This window comes from Rhinolophus sinicus, linkage group LG12 (assembly GCF_036562045.2).
Source record: "Rhinolophus sinicus isolate RSC01 linkage group LG12, ASM3656204v1, whole genome shotgun sequence".
Lineage (NCBI taxonomy): Eukaryota > Metazoa > Chordata > Mammalia > Chiroptera > Rhinolophidae > Rhinolophus > Rhinolophus sinicus.
The window spans coordinates 59,026,132-59,053,937 of NC_133761.1; the positions used below are offsets into that span (position 1 = coordinate 59,026,132).

Sequence of the window (27,806 nt, forward strand, 5' to 3'; positions counted from 1 at the left end):
TTAAGTGGAATGGTAGCTTCTGCCTTGGACATTTGGTCTCTTGAGTCTCATGTAAAAAGCCTGACTACTCTCTGGGAAGACCCCGTGGAGACACCTGAGATTACCTGGAGAGGAGGAGGGGCTCAGCTGAGCCCCGCCTGCCAATCATGCCATCCAAGTTCCAAGCACATGAGCAAAATCTTCACAAATCTTCCAAACCAATTGTCACCTGAATGCTACCAACTGACCTCCCAGAGCCACATGGAGCAGAAAAAGTCTAGCCAAGCCAAGCCCAAGTTTCTGAAATGTAGCATCACGAGATGGAATAAATCATGAGATATAATAAAATGATTGTTATTTGAGACCACCAAATTTGGGTGTCGTTTGTTATTTGGCAAACAGATCATTGAAATAGTTACAAAGGTACAAATCTTATTATTCTAGCGGTAGTAAAATTTGAAACAAGCAATACGTGTGAAAAGGGTATGAATTGGTGAGAAGCAGCTAAAAATATGAGAGCTCCAAGGTCCTCTGAGGTCAACACATTTAACATAAGTATTCTTTGGTGGTTCCATAGGGCCATGGGGTTATGGGTATCCTTAAATAAGTTATTAATTTCTCAGGACTTCATTTCTTCACTTGTAAAATTGGGTACTTGCCCCACTGCAAGATGGTGGGTGCCCTTACTCATGTTGGTGATACTCAATTTGAAGAAGATCCCCCTTCTCTGTTTTTTCTCTTTCAAAACTCTGGGCATGCTTTTAATCATAAATACAGGAGCCACTTAATCAAAGAAAGATGTATTCAAATTTCCACATAGGCTGAGAGTTATACTAGATATTGTAGGTTCAAAGGTATCCCCAGAGCACTGAAGCTTTATTTGAGTATATTCCAATAAAGGCTGCCTTTGGCATGAAGCTTTAAAAACCTAACTGTCATTACTATTTGGAAAAAGTTCCTTTTCATCTTTTTCCCTTCATTTACCAGAGGGCTTTATCCCTCTCCAGTTCCATCCAATATGGGTACATATTTGAAGTTGTGCCATGATCACACCCATATAGGCTATTTAGAGTCTATTAATATAACAGAAGTCACAGATAGCAGGAGACAGTAAGGTTTTATTTTACTACCATTCTTCAAAGTTCTGACAGACTATTCTGTCGAGAGGAGAAAGTGGTGAGAACCCTGAGTTCCCTTGCCAAGTTAAACATGACTTCCGCAGAAGTCAGGTGTCCTAATTCTCCCAAGCAGGAAGGATCGATAGTTGCACAGCTCTAGACAAGACAAACTCTGAACTCACTCACAGAAATGCTGTCTTAGGTCCTTCCAGACCAGTATTCTGACTCTCGAAAGAGCACTTTTATATTTTATGGGACAAAATGGCCACCAAAGCTTGGGATACACCTTAAATCTATGATTCCCAATGGAGCATGTTTTGCAGCTTAAATTAATACAACGTCATGTGTCAATTTTGTCTCTGGAAAAAAAATAAGAAGACCTCCTCATACAAACTTCATAGTATACTCGTAGCTGTGAGTATTCCCTGGAACAATACCTATGGGGTGCTTAGCAGAGAGTCTGGTACATAGGAAGCCAACTCTATCTGACACTCCACTAGGTGACAGGAAGCAGTGGCATGTTTGCCAGTCACCTTCCCACTCAAGGTGCTCACTTTAAGATTTGAAGGTCTCCAAGGAGAGCTCCTCAAGGACGCATTTTAATAAGTAAGAATTATTTTTCATGAACTCACATATAAACCAGTCTTTGAAAACTGTTTCTAAAACTTTAAACTTAAAAAAGTAATGATTGGAAAGGAGAAAAAAACACAACTTTAAATGTATTCTCTGAGATCTCACATGCAATGTTTATTTCTATGGTAATTCCCCATTTTCATGATAAATACAAAGACAATTCTTATCCAAACTGATAAAATTTCCAAATGTTTAGAACCCAGGACAACTACAGGTTTCCACATACAATGTCAATTCCTTTCTTTTCTTAAGTCAGCCCACTCGTTAGTCATATTGTCATATGAGCTTCCTTCTGAAATGGGGTCCTCAGGGATCCTCTTCAGTCTGCCTGGAGGGCGATATTTTCACCAGTCTCTCCTCACCTCCCGTCACTGGGCACCACCTGCCAGGTACCCTCAACCAGCTCCTTCAAGACCCTATCTTTGCACAAGCTGCTCCTTCCGCCAAGAATGACCATCCCTCATCCTGTCTTAACAGATACTTCTCAAGGCCCCACCCAAATACCAACTCCCTGGTGAGCTCCTTCCAAGCTCTTCTCTCTGTGACACGATGACACATTTAAGTGACCTGCTTATAGGTCTACCTCCCTCACAGACTCAGGGCTCCTACAGCAGTGCTTTCATATGCCTAAGAATCACCTGGAGGTCTTGTTAAAAATGTAGGTCTGATTCACTGAGTCTGGGGTGGGGCCTGAGCGTCAGCCTTTCCCACAGCTTCTAGGTGACGCTGACACTACTACCTGTAGACTCCACTTCAGTAAAAAGCTTGTAAGAACACCTCTGGAATCTCAATCACTTGGCACTTCTTCACCACCACCACCACCACCATCATCATCATCACCATCCTCTTCTGACACAACTACCCAGTGACTTAGGGAAATGAGAGTCATGGTTGGGCTGCCTGAAACAATGGAAGACAGGGATGACAAAGGGTGTATACGCTGAGGTGGAGAGGTGGAGAGCACTGGAAAGAGAAGACAGAATCAGAGAGCCAAAGGAGACAGGATGAAGTCAATGAGATACAGGAGGTAGCAAAGAGGAAGAAAACAGAAGAAAAAAGAGGGAAAGAGACGACAGTAGAGAGGAAAACAAGAGAAAAGGAGAGGAGAAAGGGACAACAGCCGTAGGATGAAAAAAGGAAGGTCAACTGTCTTGTCTCCTTAGGGTGGAATTGGGCCTACGTAATCTGACTTTCCAGATTAGAGGGTGGACTTCTGGATTAAAGCCCAGCCAAGGCCGGGTACTCCAGCCACTGAAGTGTGCTCAGAGCTGCACCACTTCATTCTAAAGGTTCTAAACTACCTGAGTGATGGAGGAATGATCTCTCCCTGTAAGAGGCGTGACAAATGAGGGCCTATGTCATGATTGTGAATGTACAGCATGGCTTACATCATCAGCTTAGGAAATCTAAGACAGTAGAAAGACTTTTACCCTAACACTTCAAGCCGATTGTCCATTAAAACAACCCAAGCAAAACTTACCTGATACAGTTCGATCCGTTGTTCAGGCACTCTGGCTTTTGGGTTCTGTAAACGAAAGACTCTGAACTCTGCTTTCACCAAATTGGAAGCATTCTTCTCCATCGCAGAGACGTCAAATCGGACAATTCTGAAGTAGGGTCTGTAGAAAGTGGGCGGGATGGCATCTGTAAAAAGTTAGGGCAATCATTGAAATTGATAAAAATCCATTGTTCTCTCAAAAAAGACCGGGCAGCATGAGACAGTCTCAAGAAACCATAAGGAAAATATCTACAGAATGATTTCATTTTCAATGGCCAATTTAATACCATTAACAATTTAGCCAGAAAAAAAAAAATAAAATAAACATGTGCATTTGGTTACAGGAGTAGCAGATTAATAGAGATTAACAAACCACTTCCAACTCCATTTGCGGGCATGCAGTTAACCCTATCCTTTGAAAGCTGACATAGCAGTGGAAAATCCTAGATGGTTATGCATTGGAGCACGTTCATGACAGTTGATGCCTGGAGAGAGCTGTCGGACTTGCATACACTTTAATCATGTGTGCCAAGAAAATAGCTTCTAATGGCAAACAGTTTGCCTGTATATTTTTTTTCCTTGAAATGTTGGCATTCAAATGTCCTACTCTCTCCAGGTTCGTGTATTGCATCTTTTTTTTGGCTTCAATCATTGGGTTTTTCACACACATGTGACCAAATACACCCTCTAGTGAAGTTATGGTGAGGAAATTTGAATTAAAAAAAGAAGAAAAAAAAACTATGCCCATATACTGGCTATACCAAGTACAGTCTTAAAATCCTTTACTCAAGAATAATATCCATTGGTGTGAGGGAATCTTGCCTAATGAAGGGAAAGAATCAGCCCCAATTCTTTCAATTCTGAGCCATGTAAAATACATAGACGTAGCGCACACAACAATGTCATGGGTTGCTAGAGTTTTGTTGTTACTTTGCAGTCGTCTGCCACTGCCTTTGAAGATGGGCCAAAGGCAACACCAAAAACAAAGCATGTCCTAATTCTGTCCCCATGCCTCCTCTACAAAACCCATTTATTGAGCACCTACGCTGGGCAGGCCACTTGGTACAGATATGTCTACACTCCTCTTCCAAACTCTCCTGAAATTTGCTTTCCTTGCACCATCCACCTCAGGTGGTTCCGTTACTTTCTTCAACCCCCTCCTCAGTGACATAGCTTTATTATAACAGACTCATTCACAGTTGTTGATGGCTCTTGACAAAGGTTTTTATTACTTCTGCATTATGTTGGTTTATTTTTTTTCCCCCCATGAAATCTGAAGAATCTTGAGGGCAGAGAGACTGTATTTGCCAAGTCTTTCTTTTCCCCACATACCTACGACTGGGCTCTCACACATGGAGTTCACCACATACCCACTGTTTGCATAACTGGTTATCAACGGAGCCTTGACAGACTCAGGCATCTGCTGATTGGCAAGACTAACTTCTTATTAAATAAGTGAGCCATCTTGCTGATCTTAAACAGAAATAAATACCTTTCGTGATTTCTTGGGAAATCCATGCCCTGATGGCTACATGGAAAAAAATGCTAGAAACATATCAAGATTTTCTCATCTTAAGACTTCTACACTTTTTTATCCTCAGAGCTAGAGAGTTGGGCCCCATCCCTTTCCCCAGGTCCTAGAGTCTCAGAAAGCAGCTTATGGGGATGCAGTGAATTCTGATCCATGCTGGGCTCGATGGTTGCTTCACAAACGACTGTGTGAAGTGAGGCTTTGTAGCACGTGAACCAGAAGGCTCAGAAACAAACAAACAAGCAAACAAAACCCCAAAATCTAAAGCATCGAGGTTTCGGAGAAAAGAAAGTATTCGTGCCAACACAGTAATGGCCCAGGGCATTACTACCGTGAAATAATTGGTGGACAGTGTTCAGGCGGGCAAACATTCATATAAGCTGGAAGGTTTCTGGAGCCCCCTAGCATAGCAATTTGAAAAGGTAGCTGCTAGGAAGAAAACAATCTTTCCTCCATACGTGCACACTCCCAGGTGACTGGATGGGCTGGTACCAGTCTAACCAGCTCAGCTGAAAACAGGCGGGACACCCAAGCAGGAAAGCCTGGGAAAGGCCAGGCCATGCTCTGGCTTTTCACACCCTCTAGTTTGGCCAGAACCTTTCAGAGGCCTAGTGGCTGCATTCATCTCCCCATGGCCTCCCCATTAGACAGCAGAAGCTGCAAAGATGCTTTGAAAGAACCTACTGGAAGTGCAAAGCTCAGTCAGTGTGTTTCCTGTCATTAGGAAGGGTAAACATGTAGTTCCCTGCCCCCCTTTCCCTTTCCGTGGGACCCCCACAGGCCTTTCCACGAACACCCACTTTCACACCCACCAGCCCCAATCTTATCCTTCCATCAAGTGTGTAAATAAGTGCTCTTGAGATTTATTTTTATTCTCTTTTGTGTTTATTAAACTTTGAGCCGCTTTTTTCCCCCTTTCTGGTCTTCTGCCCATTCACACGCTTTCTTTTTATGGCTGTCACGGATCATGAGGTCAATTTTGTTTCTTCTTCTTCTAAGCAAATCGTCCAATGATCCTGTCCTAGGCTTTCGAGCTTTGAAGGGACGTTTGCAAATATTTACAGGAGTAGGTTGGTAGTGAAGTGTGGTTATTCTGCTCTGCTCCCTACACATTGGCACACAGCCCACCTCCCCTCTGGCTAGCAGAACCGTTGCGGCTGTTTCTATTTCAACTGCCTGATAACACAAATCCGCGTTTTTGGTCCTTGTTTTTAAGTAGAAGCAGTGACTGCACGAGGAGAAATGATGGCTCAGCAGCCCCCCACCCCGCACCTCCCCCAGCCACTCTGCTTTGGTCTTGTCACCACAGTGAAGCAACCAGGCCAGCAGGAAAGAACAGCAGCCATCCACACATCTCTGCTCCAGCTCGCTTTATAAAGACTGTCCACCAAAGAACTGACCACCACTTCCAAAGGTGGGTCCTGGCTGTCCCCTGCTGTCATCCGCTATGGGTCAAGAGCCCCCTGCCTGCTGGGTTGAGGAACTTGAATGATTTGCCAAATGTGTCTGTGTTTGGGGAGGAGTGGGGGAGGGGAATCACAGCAAAGTGCTCTAGCCTGGTCTGTGACCCTGCCCTTACTTCATAAAAGCTTCTGGATGCCCGGTGTGGGGCGAAGCGAAAGCAGTCCATGTACAGCCAGCCGGGACGCAGCAGGCTCGCTCGCCAGCTCAGGGCACCAGAGCGGCAGGGGAGGTTTTAATGGCTTGTGCAGCCCTGATCCACCCACTTAGCCTTGGAAGAATGGAGCTTTTTCCTCTGCCTTCTCCAAGAACTCATTTAGAGGGAAGGGGAGTTCTCTCTCAAGTCCTCTGGAATTCCCATCCCGGTGCCTACCCCATCGCCAGGTGGTCGGGTACTTGTACTTGACCTTGGCCAGCTTACCCACACTCACGTCCTGGCTGGCTCTTTCCTCGCCATTTCTGACCCACTTTTTCTGGTTCAATCAAATCGATTTTCCTTCCTCCACACTTTGGACTGATTCAGACCAGGAGGCTGATTCTGCTCCTCTTCCCATGTTCTCCCCTGTGCCTTCCTCTCGGGGAAAATCTTACACAGAGAAGACTCCAGAACGTCATCAAAGGAATGGTGTTCCCCTCACCTCAACGCTGGCCACACATCCCTGCTGAATCAAACTTTGGGGAAGTGGACAGAGGCGGGAACATGAGGAAATCTAACTGGTTACTTGTTTGCAAATTCACAGTACGCAGAAAGCCTAATTATAAGATTTCATCACAAGCTACTTTATATGCATTGTATGCTGACTTATCTGTTCCAAATCATTTATTAGCTCATTGTATATTATCTTCTCCCAGTGTAAGCACCTTGAGCAGTTTATAAACGGCTCTATAGACTCTAATTCCTCTCCCCTGCAGAAAGAAATTACAGTCACCAACATATTCTCACTGACTCTCTACCACCATCCTGTAACATTTCATCTTTCTATTAAACCCTGATCATCACAAAGGACGACAAGAGAATCCTACTGTCCCCCAAATGTCTCTGCATCAAGCAATTCCACCTTCCACTACGATACTTGTATGACCATTACTTAAAAAAAAAAAAAAAGAAGTTAGTGAAGAGCAAAAACTGAAGAAAGGTCTTACAACTTCATCAATATGTGATGAGCTCTGACAGAGAACATAGATGTGGGGCCCGAAAGAAATCCCCCCATGATGCCCAAAGAGGCGAGGCCCCAACAATCTAACTGTTGTTTATTCTCGACTAGGTTGGTGACATCCAAAAAAAATGGCAGGAAAGAAAGGGTGACAGACGTTGGGATCTTGGGTCCAGGATCTCTGGGTATTTGTTGCCTTTGCTAAAGCATTGGTTCTCAAAGTTTGGTCCCGGATCTACTGCGTCAGCCTCTCCTAGGAACCTGTGACAAATACAGATTATCCAGGAGAGTCTGACACACCGTCAGAGTGTGAGAACCACGGTGCCAAAAATACTGGTTGACTCCTAGCTGGGGAGAGCAGTGCCAGGTCACATAGCAAGCTGATAGGGAGAGGCCAGGGAATGAGAAGAAACAGCAGTTAGCATCTACCAGTAGCTTCCTTGGAGCAGGCACCGAGCAGAACCCCCAAGGGAAACTGGGCACTGGTCTCAGTGTCCTTGGGGAGTTTCCTGGATGAGGCAGAAGGTCAGTAGTTCAAAGGGAAAGGTGTGCGTATGAAAGGAATCGCTAGAGAGTTGGAGGTTTTGTTTGTCTTCCTGCCCACACACTCAGCATGTACCTGAACTTTAAATACAAGCTCGTCTCCCTCCTAGGGGAAAAGTTGCAAGAGGCTTACCACGCAGCCCAGGCTCCTGTTACTACAGGATGCGTGCTACACAGGAGTTCTCAAAGTGCGGGCATGGGGCAGGGCCCAGGTAGCTGCATTTTATCAAACTCCTTGGGCGATTCTTATGTACCCCAAAGTTTGAGAACCCCTGAAATAAAGGACAGAACAAAAGGAATCCACAAAGAAAGACAGAAATATTATGGGACATCCGAGATATACTATTTTACTTTTTGAAAGCACTGATCACCTTCTAACATATTATAAAATTGACTTATCTAATTAGTCTTCTATTTATTATTGCCTGTCTCCTGCTGATAGAATATCAACTCCACAGAGGGATCTTTGTCTCTGTTGGTAAATGAAGCAGCCGAAGTCCATAGAGCATAGTAGGAGCTCAAGAAATACTTTTGAATGATTAAAAAAAAAGCATCTAAACTTTTCATCAGACATTCCACATAGAAAAAAAAGAGTAAGACAGAGAAGAATTTGAAGCAGCCAGAAGCGTGCTAAGGCTCTTATAACAGAAAAATAAAACCAGTTACAGTCGACATAATATTATATTGGTTTCAGGTATGCAGCGACGTTTGCATTCCTTACGAAGTGATCCCCCCATAAGTCTAGTCCCCACCTGGCACCATACACAGTTACTACAATATTATTGACCATCTTCCCTATGCTGTACTTTGCATCCCTGGGACTATTTTTATGGCTGGCAATTTGTACTTCTTAGTCCCTTTCACCTTTTTCAAACTGAAGAACTTTTTAAAATACTGGTGCCTGGGACCCAGCTCCTGAGAGTGGACCAGGGTATATTTTTCTAGGTTCCTCAGGTGATTCTCATGCACAGGCAGGAAATGATAAGACTCAGCTTGAACAACAGGTGAGCCATCAAATCCCTTCGGAGTTTCCAAATACTTCATATAGAAGTTGTTACTTTCCGTAGCGCCAGAGGGTCATATTTTGCCTTACTATATAAAGAATTTGTCTATGAATTTTTAAAAAGAGAATAAAAAAGGAAGGAAAAAAAAAAAAAAAAAACCATTGGAAACCCTTAACTCTCTGGAAGAACTTGTGTTGTCGAGATACACCTGCCCCCCACCACCCTGAAAGTGGGGTGTCCTGAAGCTGGGGGCACGTTGAGCTAGCTGGCCACCCACCTCACTCGCGGCTCTGTCAATTACGTCATTCTCGTCCTGACGCTTCCCATGGACAAGCCGCCCCAAACTGCTTTCCCCCCTACGTCCTCTGTTATGTGATTATCACTCACCACCTAGTCAGGCTCACCTGGGGAGCTTGTTAACATTCGGATTACCTGGCTCCATCCCAGACCTACTGGGTGAATCCCTCGTGATTCTGTTTTAGCCTCAGGTTTGGTAATGAACTGCCCTAGCCTATGGTCTGACTACAACGAACTTGGCCAGGCTTCCCTTCCCATGTTACTCCATGTCATCAACTGGCTAGGGATGAATAAAATACCTCTAGCCTACCATCCACACCCTAAAACGTGTGGCCTGCAGCCTCAGAATTCTACTCTATGCCTCCCTCCCCTGTTATAACAGCTTCACCTGCTGTACTTGTGCTGAGCAAGTGTTTTTCGTCCTCATTTCACAGATAAAACAATTAAGAGCAAGGAGAGTGAGGTTAGCCCTTCAATCAAAACTGGCTTTTCCCCATAATGCCTTGCCTTCTGCACAGAGGAGTCCCCCCACCCCCACCCCAGCAGAGGACATGAATACTACCCCAGGCAAAAGTACCAACACCTGCGTTGGAGCATTGCTGCAAAAACAGGCACCAAAAAGTGGCTCCTTCTGAACTAGAGGTCACCTTGACGTTGTAATAAAGCTCAAGAAACTTGAATACAAGGCCCAGCATTTTCACTGATGCTCCTTAAAAGACTGGCCTTGGTTAAGACCTCTGGGGGATAACTCAGTGTGAAAGTTCCCCCAGCAGAGGCACTTGGCTGACACCAGTATTCCTCAGCATATTTTGGACCCCCATTCAGAGGTGCCTAGTGCCCCTGGCCCCCGTGGTACCCACTGGCTCTTATCCGCAAGCTCCTGGAATGAACAAACTCCCCATTTCCCTTTCCAGAAATGACGGCACTTTTCCTGTAATTCTACAGTAATTGGTGTGGACTTTTGACATGCTTAATGAGTGTAGTGGCCCCTCGTTCCTGACATCCCCAACTTTAAGGGGAGTAGTTTGGGGTTCATTAGACATTCCCCAGTGGGCGGTAAGACAAGCAACCCACCAATGGTCGGAGGGCAACAAACCAGCTTCTATTTGTGTGCACGCAGAGCCAGCAAGAAACCAAGACAATTGTGTTTTGGGGTTTCCTGAAATTTGTCTTGGCACAATGGACATGGATTCTGTTTCACTACCACATCCCAAACGCTGCTCACATTCAAGTCACAGCAATTTCACACAAAATGACTGAGAAATAAACAGGCATCAGCAGTGGTTTCTGATGTTCTCTCCGGCCATCCTCCCTATTAAATGTAACAGAGCACCAGAGCATCTGCGACGAGAAGTGGGCGTCTCCACGAGGGGGACGGTGTCAGACTTGATGTGCTGTTGGCAGCTGGGAGTCTGATTGTGTCAGCATCAGCGTATGCCACTTGGCCTTCATCTAGCTGCTATTTGAGACCGTGGGGACTGTCAGCATGAGCGTTCGGGCCCCTTCTTCCACAGGGCAACCGAAGCAAAATAACAGTGGTGCTGGCCCAGGGTGGTTTGGTTTCCTTGAACTGTGACAGACTCGAGGTTTCTAGTTTCTGCTGCAACGTGTCCATCACCCTCGTAACACCCCACCTACAAAGAGACAGCTACTTGGTTCCAATGCCTCTACGTTTCTCCTCATGCTCAGGACGTAGGGAATTTGTGTCAAGAGTGCTGGGCTTTTTGCTGTGACATGTTTGGTTGTGGAAAGGGGCGGGCCAACTCTTGTGCTGGGAGGCCAGTGGGTCACTTACAGGCGAGTCAGGGACAATGAGCATGGATGGGGCTCCTGCCCACTCAGTGGCCAGGTGGACCACAAATGTGACCTATCTCTTCGGAATGGCCTCACCGTGGCAGGCTGTCCTCATGGTTAGAACAGGCAATTGAGGAGTGAGATAGAACAGTTTCATTCCTCAAAGCACATAAAGCTCTCTTGGTTTTGGGGGTGCTTGGGTTATTTTTTTTCTTTTTCTCTTATCCTCTCCCCTTCCTTTGCTCTACATTCTTTCTCTCCTCTTTTTCTTACTTCTCTTCAAACTTTGCTTTCCTTTTTTCTTCTCTGCAATATCCAGGGGGCAAAATAGTCATGGTTTGGGTCCACTAGGGGCGTGTCAAAGGGTCAGTGACTCCACGTCGTTGTTATTCATACTTCTAGTCCAGAATTTAGCAATGGCTCCCTACAAGGTCAACAGAAGGAAGGCAAGACGTATTGATTCCACTAATGCATTAAACTTGGAAATTTAGAGTATCATCTTTAATCTCCTAACGGATGAGAAGCCCACGTAATGTTTAATCTCTTTTTACAGACTGGAAAACTAAGGAGTAAAATCTTTTCAGGATGATGCAAAATGTTGGCAGAATAAGGATTAAAATACCCAATCTTGGACATTTTCACTCATTGCTGCAAAGAGAGCACTCTTATCCCAGACCAAACAAACTTCAACCTTCCCCTTCCCAGAAACTACTGGATTTTCCTTGCAGCTCTACGATGATTGGGGTGGACGCTTGACATGTTTAATGGGTGTAGTGGCTCCTTACCAGCCCAAAAATCTTTCTCTAATCTTTCCAAAATTACAGCAGTGAGGCATATAATGGCCAATGCCTGTCTTGCACTGTGAGTTTTGCTGTGTTTTCCATGAGCTTCTTGCCTGTGGCCTAACTTCTTTGTAAGGTAACCGCCTAATTACATTGAGGCACTATGCTGATTTGTGACTCTGCCCTAAAGCTAAGCTAATAAGCAGCAGGGCACACCCTGCTAGGATTGCAAGCTATTTACCAATTTAACCAAGTGGCATGGGCTATTACTCCTAACGCATTAAATTCATGACTTGGGAGTGACTAACTAGGAAGAGAAATACATGGTCTGCATTAACCAGTTGGAGAGAGAAAAAAATCAAATGCAGTCAACATACATTCTCTCTGAAGCTCTTCATCGCACTTAGAAATGAGAACCCAAAAGGGACTACCTGGCACCTGTCTGGTGCTCTCTCAATGTTTTGGTATCGAATTCCTCCTACTGCAATTTTATTTACAAGACAAGACAAGACAGCCTCTCCCAGAACTACTTCAATGACAGAGAACTCAGAACTCAGGTGGATGGTGTACTATGGTCTCTGATGCCCCGCTGTACAAGAATTCTTCCCTGTCTTGGGCTCAGATCTGCTTACCTACAAGTCTTCCCAGAGGAGCTAGTTCTGCCACACAAGATGATTTGCTACCCCCTTTCCACTTGACCCTACTTAGAAATTCTGAAGCCAGTTCTCATGTCTCCCAGCCCCACCTCTTTTTTTCTTTTCTAAGCAAACATGCCTATTTCCTTTCTTTACTTTTCCTGAAAACCTTTTACTTTTGTGGATGTTCTCGTCTCTGCTCCAATCTTAAATCTGAACCTTTCAATCTGAACATAAGTCGCAAAGCAGAATAAAGTAGAACTATTACCTTCTTTATTGTGGAACTTTTTATTCATGCATCCCAACAATTATTTTCTCTCTCTCGTTTTTGAACCTTTGCACTTATATCTTATTTTCCATGTGTTTTGAATACATAATAAATTACAACTCTTTGGTCATTCCACACAAACTATTTTACAGATGCCATTATCTTATGTTTTCTACTCTGAGGCTTTTTCTGTGCAAATGTTACAACGTACCCCTATTCAATGTGTACTTATGTGACTTGAGTCCTCATTTCAAATATGCTAAGATGGATTTAAAGTTTAATTTGGTAAACCTGTGCATTCATTTGTTAAATGATTTTGCAGAAGACAGTCTTAAAATCAGACAGATATTTAGTACCGATTTCATTCAATTCCCTAGATTCACAGATCATGAATAAAGTTTCTAAGATTAGTTAGGTGAACACAGACCTGAATCCATACCAGAACTACCTCCTTCCGAGGTGTTTTCTCTATGCTCGTCTCCAAGGGGGACGGCCCAGTCTCTAGGCCAAGAGCCCCTTGCGCTGTGAAATCACACTACTACCACGACAAAACTGTTTGCCCAGGCGTAGGCCCATTTCCTTCAGGGTGAATGAGCAGACCAGCTGTGTCTTACTGCATATCACCAAAGAAAACGGTCAATGGGACAAGACTGAGGAAGGATCCAGAAGCCCCCTCACCCCAGAATGCCCATTAATCCCCTATTAATCGGCACTCTGAGGGTTCGTTTCCAAATATACTGCTTGGAAAAGCTGAATGAAAGGTCTGAGTTGTTCTTTATGCTGAATGATAGCCTTGAAACTGGAACGGAAAGATGGTAAGCAGTAAGAGTTGCTCTGACGGAATTTTCAGTTATTAGATATCTTTGTTAGCATTTCAGTAGAAGGTCATGCAGTACCTGACAAACACAATTAGAGTTTCAAAGGATGGTGCTTTCTTAGGGTTGGTCGATGTATTCCTTAAGAGCGTGTACTGGTCCCCCATCCTGTTTGTACTGGCAACACGGTTATGGGCAATTAAGATATAGGAACGTACAGGAATTATAGGAATCCAGATGAACTGTGGCATTAACGAGTTCTGGAACGGAGCTGTGCGAGTTAGGCTTGTTTTAAAAAACCGTGTTCATTTGGGTGCTAAGCAGCTTTCTGTTCAAGGTCAGGCCACCGTTTGGGGAGGTTGGGGAGGGTGGGGAGGAAGAGTCTTTAAGAATCTCCACTGCAGAACTGGACCATGGCTTACAGACTTTAAAATGTTTAAATAAAATGTGTTATTTTTATGTAATTGTCTGAGAGCAAGCCCTGCAGTTGCGCTTCAATCTTGTGATTTGGGTGTACAGAGGCTATACAACATACACATTTCGATCTGTTCTTAGGGACACTGGGAAAGAAAACGGATTAAATGCTAACAGCCAGGATGTCCAAAGAATTACTCCAACCAGCTCCAATTTATTTTATACCCCAGCAAAGATGGAAGCACTGTAATTTGGAGAAAAAAGTATTCTTAAGGGGAAAAAAAAATGAGTTTCTTCTCTTTAGGGAAGTTTAAGCTCTGTCTTAAAGCTCTCTCTGTTTTCCTTAGAAGCCTTCAGAAGTCTTTCCTGCTGACAGGGGTCAAAACTCGGGTGGTTTCTGGAGCTCTCTGCACTGTCTTCTGCCAGGCGGTTGTGTAGATGGGGCAGGATAAATGCCTGTATTAAGTTCCAAGTCCACGGCTCTCCTACACTTCTTAAAAAGCATTTCCTAAGTCGTCCTTAAAGAAGAAAAGCTCTTTGAATAAAGCCAGTGCTTCTTAACTGTGTTAGGGAGAAAGCATAGACTTCCCCGAGCACCACAGTGGTGTATGCACACATACAAACCCAGACTCAAATAAGGAGCAAACGAAGGTACAGACATGGACCATTTACACAAAACCAGCAGAAGGCTTACCTACATGTAATACCCTCAGAATACCGTGAAGTCACGGGAATAGCATTTACCATGTCAGGGTTTGTGAGTTATGTCCCTGAAGACACCCATTTCTTGCCCTAGTACCTTGATTTCACCAGACTATTTCTTTATGGAGATATAACAGACGCATCATGTTACATTAGTTTCAAGTGTATCATTAGGTTCTTTTTAAAGGCTAGCTACCATGTCTGAAAGATTTTCCTGTGTCAGGAAAGTGAGAAAATAGCCAGGTCCATAATCTCATAGGAATACATTAATTTAGCTTTCGTGTGTGCAAGTGAATGAAAGTTTACCGATAAAGAGCAAAATACATTGGACCCAGGTGACACTGTCCTGGGTACGCTGATTGCCAGAGGACTTTTGACCAGGGAACCCTGGTAACAGCTCTCAATTCTGTGTAAGTGCACTTAGACAGCACGAGAATTCTCTTGAGCAGGGAGTGGGTTATGTCCACGGTAAGGGTTGGAAATCACGGAGGGAGAGGGAACAGTCTGCACACATCTATCGCACCTCCCTGGACAGCTCCGTTTAGGCCTTCCTGACAAGGCTGCCCATGGGACCAGTACTGGAGGGACCGGCTCTTTTGGGGGGGAGGAGGGACCTTTGTAAATTTCACCAAGCGCTGGGGCTGCAACTGTCATCTTCCCAGTCCTGTGTCCTAGCTCCAGCCCTAGGACAGAGCCTCCTAGCACACAATAGGTGCTCAATAAATGTCACAAAACCAAAGGACATGAATCCTGTTCTCAAACAGCTAAGTCACACCATGAGGATGACTTACTCACAATCCCTTGCATCGTCATAGGCCATTATGTTGCACAACGCTCGGTCACATCTATCATATCATCTGAGCCTGACAACCCCGACAACTAGGTAGTGTCATCCCTATCCCACTGTTGAGGACACCCCAGCTCAGAGGCCCAATGGTTTCATTTAACTGATTGTCTGGACTTCTCAGTGCTTATGCAATGCTCGTCCTCTGACACCAGTTCAGGAATCGCCTCCCTGTAAGATAGAAAGCAGCTGGTGGAACAGCCCGGTCCCCACGGGATGCATTCTAAAGTGAAGGCACAGCAGCCTGGGGAGACCAGTTGTGAGACCTTTGTGATGCTGCACCTTGAAGAGAGACAACACCACTGAAATGAACGTGCTGCCTTTTCACCTGGCTCTGGCGCTCTGGGGAGAGCGGTTTTCTCTTCCTTGTGAATAGCCATCCTAGTGCCAAGAGCGGAAGCACCTTCCTCTAAATGCACAGAAGCCTGAGGATCAGCATACCTACAAGGGACCAAGATGGAGAAAGTGACTTCTGTTCAGGCAGCCACCTCAGGGATCATGACATACAATCCTTCTCTGTGACTGGTACTTTGGGGATGACCTAGAGATGAGAGAAGCAGGGAGAGGCCAGGTTCCCTGTGGTTCAGCAGGGGATGTAAGAGGTCTTTAGAATAGTCTGCTCTTTCTTCCATGGTGGGTGAGGGGAGACTGGACTACCGGCTACTGTGGCAGTGGGCATAGCAAAGACTCCGAGATGCTTTTTGACCCTCACCCTCAATAACAAAATCAGTTTTCAGTGTTCAAAGAGACTCCACAATTGCCCAGGAGATTATAGCACTTTTAAAATTTCCCTCTGGATGTGGGGAACCATCTGTGACCTCTCTTCCCCCAAGATGGCCTCACAGAGGCAGAGATGCCTTCTCCGTAGCTCTGCTTAATTATACACTGTCTGACCTCACACCCTGTTCTCTCCATTGTTCTGTGGGTAGACAGGGTCCCCTAACTACAGCTTCTGATCTTGCAGAGGACATGGAGGCATGGTCTGGTTCTCAGTGGGCCTTCCAAGCTGTACTCATTTCTCTGAAGAATAACAGCGATGGGGAGAGTGTTAGTGGGAAGGGGACACAGGCAGAGACATGAGCTTCACGGCACATTCAGCACCTTGAAAACATCCCAGAATCCTGAAAAGCCTTTATGCATCTACTATGTACATAGAGAGTCAACACGAGTCAGTCCTATGTCCCCAGCCCTCAATCAGACCACCTTTGCTCACAAGTCTAGTGTGAGCAAAGGGAAGTGAGAGGATCAAGAGGGAACAGGTCTCAGACAGTGGCCATTTAGGCTCTGAAGGGCTCTGAAGTGCACCATACGGGAGGGGCTTTTGAGAAGTGAGCATGCACAGGACAGGGCGGTATAATTTCTCTGTAGATCTCTCTATGGACCATCGGCAACTTTCCGGGCCTCAGTTCCCTCACGTCTAAAGAGATATTGGGCTTGGACCAGACTCTTCCATCTAAGGCTTGGAGAGTCAATGCCTACCCTTGGGGTCGTGGGGGTTCCAGATGAGACATCAGCAACTCTGCTATAGCTTGGCGTGCCTTTTCTACGATTTAAGCATCCTGGTACTAAACAAGGCCATTTCCTTCTTAGTCATCCTTAACTCTCTCTCAGCCTCTCACCAGGGAAAGTCTCGATGACGACTTTCAAATACCTCAGAGAGACAACTTCATGACATGCCTTGCTTTGTACCCTGTGACCCCAACCTAAGTTTCAGTTCCATGAGCATGCTGCCGTCTCCCCTCCCACCCCTGCCACAGTGGACTTTGCCGCAAACCCTAAATGCACCGTATTACTTCCAATCTCCAAACGCGACAGGGAGTGACACCACTATGCCTCGGCCACGTTAGTCCTTCAACTAGAAACCCCGTACGTGTTGGCAAACTCTACTCATCCAGCCGTTGTATCGCCTCTTTTCAGAAGACTTTCCAGCTCTTCCAGAATCCATTGCATCCTTCTTTGCCCCAAACACTTAATCATATTGTGTATTATATAAAAACCTTTAGATTTTTACCTGAGAGAGGGGAGCAGCATGAAAGCAAGGAGTCGGACTCATTTCTGTACCTTTCAAATGTGACAATACTAACTCTTGCCTCTAAGAATTGCTCGGAAGGGGGATCTAAGGTAATGGATCTGAACACAGTGAGTGCTCAATAAATGTAAGCTTATATTATGAACGACCAGTGGCAGCCGAGCAGGAAAGCCTGCACCTACTCTCAGAGTCTGATGCCAATACGACCTCCCAACCAGGAACAAAGAAAAGGTCACATATGTCAAAATGGCAGCAATGTCCAAAATCCTGTGATGGGAGCCAGCCTTTTCTCTGCCTCACAGATTCAAACAAAGCAGTACTGTCCCGGGTCTGCCTCTGCTCCTCAGTTTATAACTAGCAGGAATGTGAGCCTGACTCAGTAGGACACGTCTTGGAAAATGACTCTTGCATTCCCTCGATTTGTTGACCCATCAGATGACTTGCATATAAACAAACTATCCAAGGAGACTTCTAGTGATTTCGCTATTACAGGTACCCAGATTCACGTACAATTTACAAAGCGCTTCCTTGGACGTAATCTCATTTATAATATAAGTGTTATCTCATTGACAGTGCTTATGTTCGATAAGTCACACACGCCACCACTCCCAGTGTGCAAAGGAAAACACTGAGGTTTCGAGCAGGCGAGTGACTTGTGCAAGAAATAGAACAGAAAAGTGGCTGGAAAACGCAAGCCAAGTCTATCCTACCCCACGTCCACAGTCTTTACACGGCCCTAAGTCCCCTCCCCTCCCCTTGTTCTGTAGTATTTCAAGGACCAGGGGTGGAAAGTCCCAGAAGAATAACCCAAGCTCAGTAAATGAAGAGCCTTCTACGGGTCAGAACTGTGCACAGAAAAAGCTCGTAAGTTCCCTTGGGGCAGTCAGTCTCATACAAGATTCAAGGAAACGAGCTTTAAAATGTGACCACCCTGACGACCTGTGACACTGTGCTTTCTAGACAAGTCTGGTTCTAGCAGTTTGATTCTTCAATTGTCTTCCCATTGAGAGTTCAGAGACTGAGCTCCTGGTAAGCCTGGTGTAGGTTTTGAAGGAGCTGACGTGAGGCCGGTGTTATTACTCCTTTTCACCAGGCAAGGACATTTCATGTGATTTTCTAGCTCCTGATCTAACGCTGTCTGTTGCAGCTGAGGAAGGAGACTTTGGTGTCAGTGTTGACATGTGGTTGTATTAAAACCCTTCAGTAAAAAATTCCCAGACCTCATGGTTTAAGGGATGAATGGTTTACTCCCAGGACTATCACTTCTTAGTAATAGTTCCCTCTTGCCTCTGCCTTGGGGAAGACTCCATAACCTCTCTGTGCCTTGTGAACTGGTGACCAGGGCACAGGGCTCTTATCAGCCTCAAACGTGATGATGTACGTGAACGTGCTTTGTTAAATGTGAGGTGATAAACGTGTACAAGGCCCATAACTATACTTGAACTTTTTCTTGGTTGTCACTGAAGAAGAACGTGCTCTCCATAAATCCCCAGAGCTCATCCAAAGAGAACAAGCATTTGCTTACATTATGTGATCGAATCCAGCTATAACTTTGGGGGTAGATCTCCCACTTTGCAAATAAGGAAACTGAGGCTCAGAGCTTGTAACCAGAAAGTACTTGTAAGTGATGATCGAACTCAGGCCCTAACCCTTAGGTGTTCTTCCCACTCACCACGTCACCTCAAACTCAGTTTTCAAATATCCCACATACCGGCAACGCTTTTTCCATTTCAAGTTATTCTCATTCCATTCCACCGTACGTAGCTATCTTAATTATCTACATTGAAAATTCGGATTTCAATGCCCAGAACCAGAGCCATTCTCAGGGTAGTCATGTCGGTCACAATATCATCAGTCTCTGGAGTGATGCCTTCCCAGAGCCTCCATTACCATCACCTGCTGCCAACACTCATTTGTTCTAGCTTCGCTGAAACACCGTCACCAGCCACAAGCCTAGGTCATCCTCCACGTTGAATTTTAACCGCTCATTCTCAACAGCTCTGAGTTTAGCCTTCTGTCCCTTTTGGGCCAGACCCGAGGGAAGTGAATGACTGAACATGGCCCTTGAGCTTAAGGAAGAGTGAGGTGAGCCAAGAGCCAGGTGAATCTACTGCCTGGAAAGTCAGCCTCCCAATATGTAAGGTGCCAACAGCAACTATGAGCCATGCCTGGATTCTCTCCATTAAGACTCACAAGGACCCTACGAGGTGCATGCTGTTTGCATTTCCGTTTTGCAGAGGGGGAAGCTAAGGCTTAGAAGGATTAAATAATTTATCTACGGTCACAGAACTAAAAAGTATGGAGCCAGAGTGGAAGTGACTTACAATGGACTATTTTTAGAACTTCACTTGAAAAGGTAAGAGAGACCCCTGTTATACCCAATCTCATTTATCATCCATAGAACATTTGGCATACTTGCTTTTCTCAGTTTTCGAATATCCCACATACCTTTTTCCATCTCAAGTTATTCTCATTCCATTCCAACATACATAGCTATCTTAATTATCTACATGAAAAAGACTGTGACTTCTAGTCCTATAAAATAGTGAAAGATAGGATACAGTCATTAAAAATAAAACACGTACCCCGTGCATTCAAAACACTTATAGCTCTTAATTCCATATATATATATAAAATGAATCAAGATGTTCTGGAAGAGAAGGGGGAAAAATACCCAGTACTGACTTTATATTATTTAAATAAACGTTCTCTATATCTCATCTGTATGGAACAATCACACCACCACAAAATCACCATGAGTGACAAACTCTGCAATGTCGCAATGAAGGAAAAAGTGAAGGGAAGGCCTTCTTGTGTCATTTCACAATTAGGGGGAAGCTCCAAAATGTGGTCCTTTTTTGTTAGTGTTTATTTTCTGCCTTTGTAGGTGGGAAAAGTCCAAAGGCAGCATTTTTTTTTTTTTTTTTTTTTTACTCCAAAAATGCTTTTCATGGGAAGTTCTTCAGAAGCTTGTGGTTCATTTTGTTGAAACTTCTAACTCCATGGGACATATGACCACATCTCACAAGTCCTCTGGCATTTAGCTGTGTTAAAATTCTTCAGTAAGAAAACCTCCCAAATACTGTGGTTAAGGGGATGAACGGCTCATGCAAGGACTGCCACTCTTGGGTAAGAATTCCTATTTGTTTGTTGAAGCTAAGAGGAGCCTGTGTGACACAGAAGGCCTGTGACCACCCTCTCCCCATGTCACCTTCTTTCCCATCAGAAAGAAAAGGCATCACTACAGGGCAAATCATCAGTCTTGTTACTGCATCTCAAAATGTTCTTGTGTTTTTCTTAATGTAGGTTCATATTTACAATAGATGATACATTAAAAAAAAAAAAGACACTTGCTTTCCCCTGCATTTTGGTCCCTTCTAAGATCAATTAGAAATCCATGGAAGGTTATACAGTGACAACACAGAGGTTTCAGATCCTGTCTAAATGTGGGTTCATTTTTGCTCAGTCTTCCAATTAAACCTCTATTTACATCAGAAATCCAATTCTACAGCTTTCCTGTAATAATCCCAGGGCAGCATCTAAATGTTTCAGGCTCTCTCACATCGTTTTCTTTCCTGCTGCTTGGGAACTGCCTTTCCTTCTGCTTCCTAGTCTTCCTTAAAACCTCTCCTGAGCAGCTAGTGTTGAATGCAAAAACCCAGTTATTTCCAAGAAGACTCTAAAAATAATTTACAGCCGGCTTGTGCCATATAACAACCTCCTCACCCCATAAACATTTATTTTCAAAAGCTGAGATGAGTGACCAAAAGAGACACAGCACACCACACCTCCGTACAGGACGGATGCTACGCGGATGAGAGGCAGGACTCTGGAGGAAACCAGAGGTGGTATTTGAAGATGGCCTTAGCATCGTGTTGGGAGCAGGAGTTGGTCCTCCTTTACTTAATCCGTATTCCTTTCCCTAAACCCTGGCTGTTTCACTACAGGCAAATTACTCCACTCTCTTCTGCTTTAAGGTTTGAAATGAGGGAAAAACATTCTTTGGATTCCATTCCTGTGCCCAAATGTCCAACAGGACACAGGAGTGCTACAAAGCCAGTAGAGAAAAAAAAAATCTGAATTTCCACAAAGAAATAACCTGATTACCTATGTTAATTTGGAAGTGAAACCAAGTGCTTCCACCAGGCACCTTATCTGTTTCCCATGTTGATGAATCAGTGCCCCCCCCCCCAACCTCTGAAAGGAAGGTGTGTCTTGGAGTACACTCTCCCTACATGGGGGGTTTTATTCTTCCACTGGCAGCGCTAACCAGAGAGCTTTATTTCACACCTTTGATTTTATAATTTTCCACCTTCAGCTAAAAATACTGCATTTTGGGTGATATTCAACCAAAGCATCATCCCCTGAAACAAAGGGAACAGTAGCAGAATGAGGGCTTATGGCAAGGGACCTCGGGCGAGAAGGTTCTTCTGTTTTTATTTCCAGCCTTGTTGGAAGGCAGCCCTGAGTGCTCAGGGGTGGGAGTGAGGGGCTGTTTCCAATGCTCCCCGCCCCCCCCAAAAAAAAGTACAGCTATGTTGAGGGTCCTAATGGCAGCCCCCACCTGGAACGAGCAGAAAGAACTAGAACCAGCTTTCACCATCTCCTTTTGCTGACCTTGGTTGTCTTATCACCATTTGCTCATCAGATCAAGTGATGATAAATCTGAAATATGGGACATGACGCATGTGCTTCTCTGGCAACTGCTGATCTCTTCAAGTTGAAAATAATTCTCCCCAGCTTTAGCTTATAATTTCTCCACTGTGTACACACACACACACACACACACACACACACACACACACACACACCTAATAACATTATCTCATTTACCAGCTCTGTTTATTAACATACGTAGCTCGGTACAGACTGTCTGGAACTCTGCCTCAAGCCCCTTCTCTTTGGGGGGCATGACAGATAGCTGTGCTTGTCCAGAGGTTTAGGGTTTGGTTTTGTTTGTAATCTTGGCACTGGAGCCCTAATGAAGACGCCGTGCTGTAACTCAGAGATTCAAGGTTTGGGATTCAGCATCCCCAGATGCTCTACTCCTGACTTTGCCACTTCCAAGCTGGCCTTGGGCAAAATGCTCTTCACCGCTTTGGGCCTCAGTTTCCTCCTTTGTAAAATGTGAATGACACTTGCCTGGCAGGGCGGTTGGGAACATGAGAGGAAGTGAGAATATAGGGAGGGTGAAGGGAGTGTCTTGGCGCCTTCGGGCTCCTCTTCTCCCTTCTCTGTACCAGTTTTACTAAAGTAAAAGTCAAGACAGACCTTGGAACTGGACCTTGGGCAATCTCCTTAACTCTTGAAACTGTCCTTTTCCGTCTATAAAATGGGGATGAGGTAGCAAGTACGTCGAGTAGTGAGGGTGAAACAGGACTACGAAAGCAATGGCACGTGGTAAGCATCCCAGCATGTTAGCCTCTATTATTTTTTCCTAGATTCCCAGTTGCCAGCAAAAAGAGCTGTTTCTGGCAACTCTCCGTTCACCTTCCCAGCTACCTACTCGCTCAGGGGTTCCTCCAAACACCGAGCTCCCTTCCCAACAGCCCGCCCCACCCCCACTCTGCTCAGCTCTGCTCTTCATCTCCAGATGAAGCAAAAATCTGGTAAATATTACACTTACAAGGTAACAGGTCTGGAATGCTTGGCACCCGGACACGTACACACTGCAGCCCAGGGCCAAACTATATTTGGCTGCTTTGTGCAATTCAAATAAAGATATTAAAAATCCTCCAACTCTATAAACATTTGTACTGTTTGCTAATCAAAGGGGCTTTTTTTTTTTTAAGCTATCGAAAGAGAACTTGGCGTGCTGATGGCTCTTTTCAGTTTAGACCCTACAGAGCACTACGTAGATACGCACATCAGTTTCCAATATAGAAATGATTTATATTTTAGGCCAGGTGGACTTCACGTCCAGAGTAGACTGCTTTCCCCCCAGACCAAGAGACTTAAGCTATTTTATTCTGGAGTGTGTGCCCTTAACCATTCCACCACACTGCTGCTTCTGTGTACCGTAATTGGGGATGGACTTAAGCTCCTAGTTCCTGGGAGTGAGTCATGATGACAGCGGCAGCTATGGTGGATGACTGTCCTGGCTATACCACTTCATAGCTATTGATCTTGGGCAAGTTATTTCATCTCTCACTCAGTGCCTTGGTTTTCTCGTGCGCAAAACAGAAATTAATAATACCTATCTACGTATCTCTGATTGCCAGGATCATTGAATCAATATCTCTAACCTGCTGAGATTGCCTGGGGTATAACCAGCACCACAGAAATAGAAGCAATTAATATTATTCGTGTAGTCATTGTTATTATGGAGCAAATATCAAGAGTGAGTAAAAGACGCTAGCTAGATACGGGTCCTTAACAAACGGTGACTTGTTTCTTAAGTAAGTAAAAGAAGTTATATGCAATTGGACTGATCTAGGGCCCCACCTTGCTCCAGCAATGAAAAGCAAGTAGCGAAAAAGGATGAAATTAGATTATATCACAGCCAGGGACTTAAATGTTGGTTTTCATTGATTCAGATGTCAGGACCCAACATGTGTCCGTCACAAGAACAGGAAAAGGATACCATTTTCAACTGGCTTCATCTTATCTTCCAGATACCTAACCTTCGAACTTGCAAATAAAGCCTCCTCCCAAGGGCAACGTTGAGGGAAAGAAAAGATGAAAGCTGACTTTGAGCATTAGGGAGGAACAAAGAAAGGTTCAACGTTTTCCTGAGAATAAAGAAAATAGAGCACATTCTCTTGGTCTGCTTTTACAATTAAGGGTAATAGTGAGGCCAGATTTCCCCTGTGGGTGACGGAAGGTCATGTTTCAAGGATGCTGCATGACAACTCGAGGCAGCAGGCACCCTTCTGGCTTCGCTGGCCTGGGAAGGTGCTGCTTAACTGGGTTCTGGCCACAGGCCCGAAACGGCAAGCAGGTCAAGGCCACTTTTGTGCCCTTTTCACACTTGCTCCACATTCTCCTTCCCTCTCCTCCCCCCTTTTCACCTCCCCATTCACAGCTCATGATCTTCCCTCAGGTCCTTTCTGCGTAAGAAAAAAAAGGAAAAAGCACCACAACACACACAATGAATGAACCTTAAGGCTGTGAGGGCTAATGAGTAGCCTCTTCTCAGGAATCCCTTCACAGAGGCTACAGGAAGAAGCCAGAGTCACATGCAGTAGGGAGAGAGAAAGAAAGATGTTTTACTCAGTAAGGCCTTCGGGGACCTGAGACTGCATCCTTTGGTGGCATCTATCCTGCATCCCCATGACACTGAGCAGAGTTTGCCGCTGCCCACAGCCACCCAGGGTACGGACAGGACTGGGTCAGAAGTAGGGTGAGCTGTACAACACAGGGACGGCAACCCACCCAAGAGCAGGACTTCTGCTCTTTGTACTTGAAGAAGCATAAGTCTCCCTCAGTATAAAGTATATTTGGAGAAGGCGCCCTGAAATGAATGAATCACACTGCTGAAAAGGGGGTGGAGCTGTTGGGGAGGGGTGTCCTTGTGGTTGACCGCATTTTATTGGGTTTTTTATTGACTGCAGTTGTATTGAAAGAGACATGACTCAGACATACCATATCCGAAGCCACGTAAAGGTTTTAATGGGATTTCAATGTATGAGAATATCATGAACTATACACCATGAAATGTGAAAAGCTTTCCTATTAACTCCTGTCCTTTAAGAGCTGAGGAAGACGCTGACTTTTCTATGTCTCTCCTGTAAGGCTGCCGCTACTCACTGCTCAGGTACACACCCTGTTCCAGGTACAGAAGGCACTGCTTCTCTTAACTTTATTAATCAGCCACCTAGCCTTTGAGTTCCCATTGCCCTTGGCTTGTAAATATCCTTCAGCAATGTGTTTTCTTTTATTATTCTGCTTTGTGTGGGGTGGTTCACTTACAAATCGGTCTCCGCAAATAGGCTATCAGCTACTTGAGGGAAAGGATCACATAATAATAATAATAATAAAGAATAAGAATAACAAAAGCTATTATTCATGTTCTAGTTTTGAGGGGCAAGTACCCACCAAGATTATCCCAAGATTAGAAACTGAGGTTTAAAAAGGAAACATGCCCAAGCCCATGCTCTGTAACTGGAGCTAGTGGCGCCTCCATCTGCACCTATGTGTGTGGTCCTCGTGACTTCCTCTGGGCTGTCCTGGTTGCCTCTTCCAGGAGCAATCCATCCCGACTTATCTCATTTTGTATCCACCTGTGTGATTTAGGTACAACGCCCCAGAGGCAATGTATACTCGGTGCATCTTTATTAAATTAAACTGAATAAAACAACACTTTTCCACATCATTGTTTTTAGGGACAATCCAGGCAGGGCTTAGAGTGACATCACAAAGCAGAGAGATGTACCACTTAAAGTTACTATATGCAATAGTTTCTAACACACACAGTCCTTTTAGGCAATTCTGAGAGTTTTGAGCCCTCCTAATAAGACAATGAATGTCGTTCTGCCTTATTCACTTCTACCACTTTTTAAACACTAGCTCTGATATTATTTCCTTCTCACAGAAATTGGTACCACTGCCGATTTTTTTCCTTAGACTTTTAAAGAAAATGGATCCCTTGCTTTTCTCCGGGTATGCCAACTTGATGTGAAAAACGTGAGTTGGAATTTTCAGGCTTTCCTATGTTTCTCACAATAAGAAAGCAAAAAAGGTATAGGCCTCTCTGGTCACCTTTCAGTGAATGAATGAACAACAGTTTGTTCAGTCCCTACCATGTGGAAGGCATTCTTATGTGTTAGATCATTTCTTTTTTAAAAGTACCATTAAGGCGTAGATTTTTAAAAATTAATTCTCTTTTTAGAGAAGAGAAAAATGTAGTTCAGAGAGGGTAACTGACTTCCCCAATGTTACCCAGTCGGGATTTTACCCAGGTCTGCTTTATGCAACGCCTGTATTTTCTTTCTCCTGTATCACAGACTAATTGTCACACTCAGAGTCTTCTTTGGCTCATGCGTGAGTCACTTTCTTGGCTTATCGACAGTAGGTTGGGATCAAAAAAACCAAACGTTGACATCTTCACAAAGTTTAAAGGAAGGGACCACCGTCTGCTATAACAAAGCAAAAGAAACAGAGAGGCCCATTATATGAACTCGTCTGTCTAGACAGATGACTAAACAGGGGTCCCTCCAGGGTTAGACTTGAATTTCCTCTGTTCAGCCTGTTGGATATTTAGCAATAAAAAAAAAGGAAAAAAAGAAAAGAAAAGAAATTGCTTAAAGGCTGTAGTACTAATCCAACTCCCCCTACACTACCCAGAGAGTAGTTTAAAAGTCATTTCGGTGCAGCCTGCATGTGTTAAAAGTTTCAAGCAGAAATCGGATTGAAACAAGGAGAGTCCTAAAAATACTTGTGTTGTCTGGCTAAGGACCCAAGAACACAGGCCTAACTGTCCCTTTATAACTCCAATGACAGCAGCTTGAACTCACAGAGGGAACAGCGTCTAATCCGGGTGTCCCCGCAGGACTATCCATGGCAAGAATGGGTCAGAGTTGGGCGTCTCCACTTTCACACGGGCTGGCAAGTGGCTTTTCTCCAGCCTCTCACATGCCTTAGGGGCTCTGAACTTTTTCCTCGCTTATCTTATAAAAATGCTACTGAGAGTCAAGAGAAAGTCAGTATCCTTTCATCAAGGCTGAGAGAAAGAAACAGAGGCTGGTGATGATGGGATTTTTCTTAAAGTCCGTTAATACTGCTAGGCTTCGTGTACAAAAAGTTCCCCCAGGTAGGCAGTGGGGAGTTGGCTAACAGGCCATGTGGCTCCACGGAGAAACTGGGAACATAACAATTGACTATGACCTCTCTCATTTCCCACAAAGTCCTTAGCAATATGCAAAGCACTATCTCTGTGATGCCCATATTTGCAAAATTCATTCCCTCCCTCATTTCACAAATATTTATTGGGGGCCTCAATCTGCACCATTTCTTCATCCCGGGGCTGCCAAAAAATGGATACAAGTAGACACGTTGGTCAGTGTTGCTCAAGCAGTAGTTCTCCGTCATCAGAAGTGTCTGGACGCTGATGGGAACCACTTTGAGCACCTCTTGTCATTGCAGAAGTGAAATGTGACTTGTGTTCATCTATTGTTATTGGTATATATTGAATATTACAATTTTAATACAGTTTTCCTTTCTCAAAGTGGGTGTACATTTTTGGGGGGCACCCTCTTTATATACTAGGGGTGCCCAAAAAAATGTATACACATGACTTGTATTCACCTTTTGCTATCGGTATATATTGAATATTACAATTTTAACACTTTTCCTTTCTTAAAATGT

The 27,806-nt window shown here is 44.5% G+C and overlaps 1 protein-coding gene across 3 annotated transcripts in view; it reads right to left on the reverse strand.

The window, feature by feature from the left end:
• The window catches only part of TGFB2 (transforming growth factor beta 2), a 74,392-nt gene that overhangs the window by 22,987 nt on the left and 23,599 nt on the right, over nt 1-27,806 (reverse strand). For all 3 annotated transcript variants that reach the window (XM_019742637.2, XM_019742716.2, XM_019742790.2), the window contains one exon: nt 3,211-3,374. In XM_019742637.2, the coding sequence (XP_019598196.1) occupies nt 3,211-3,374 (164 nt within the window). The remainder of the gene's footprint in view (nt 1-3,210; nt 3,375-27,806) is intronic.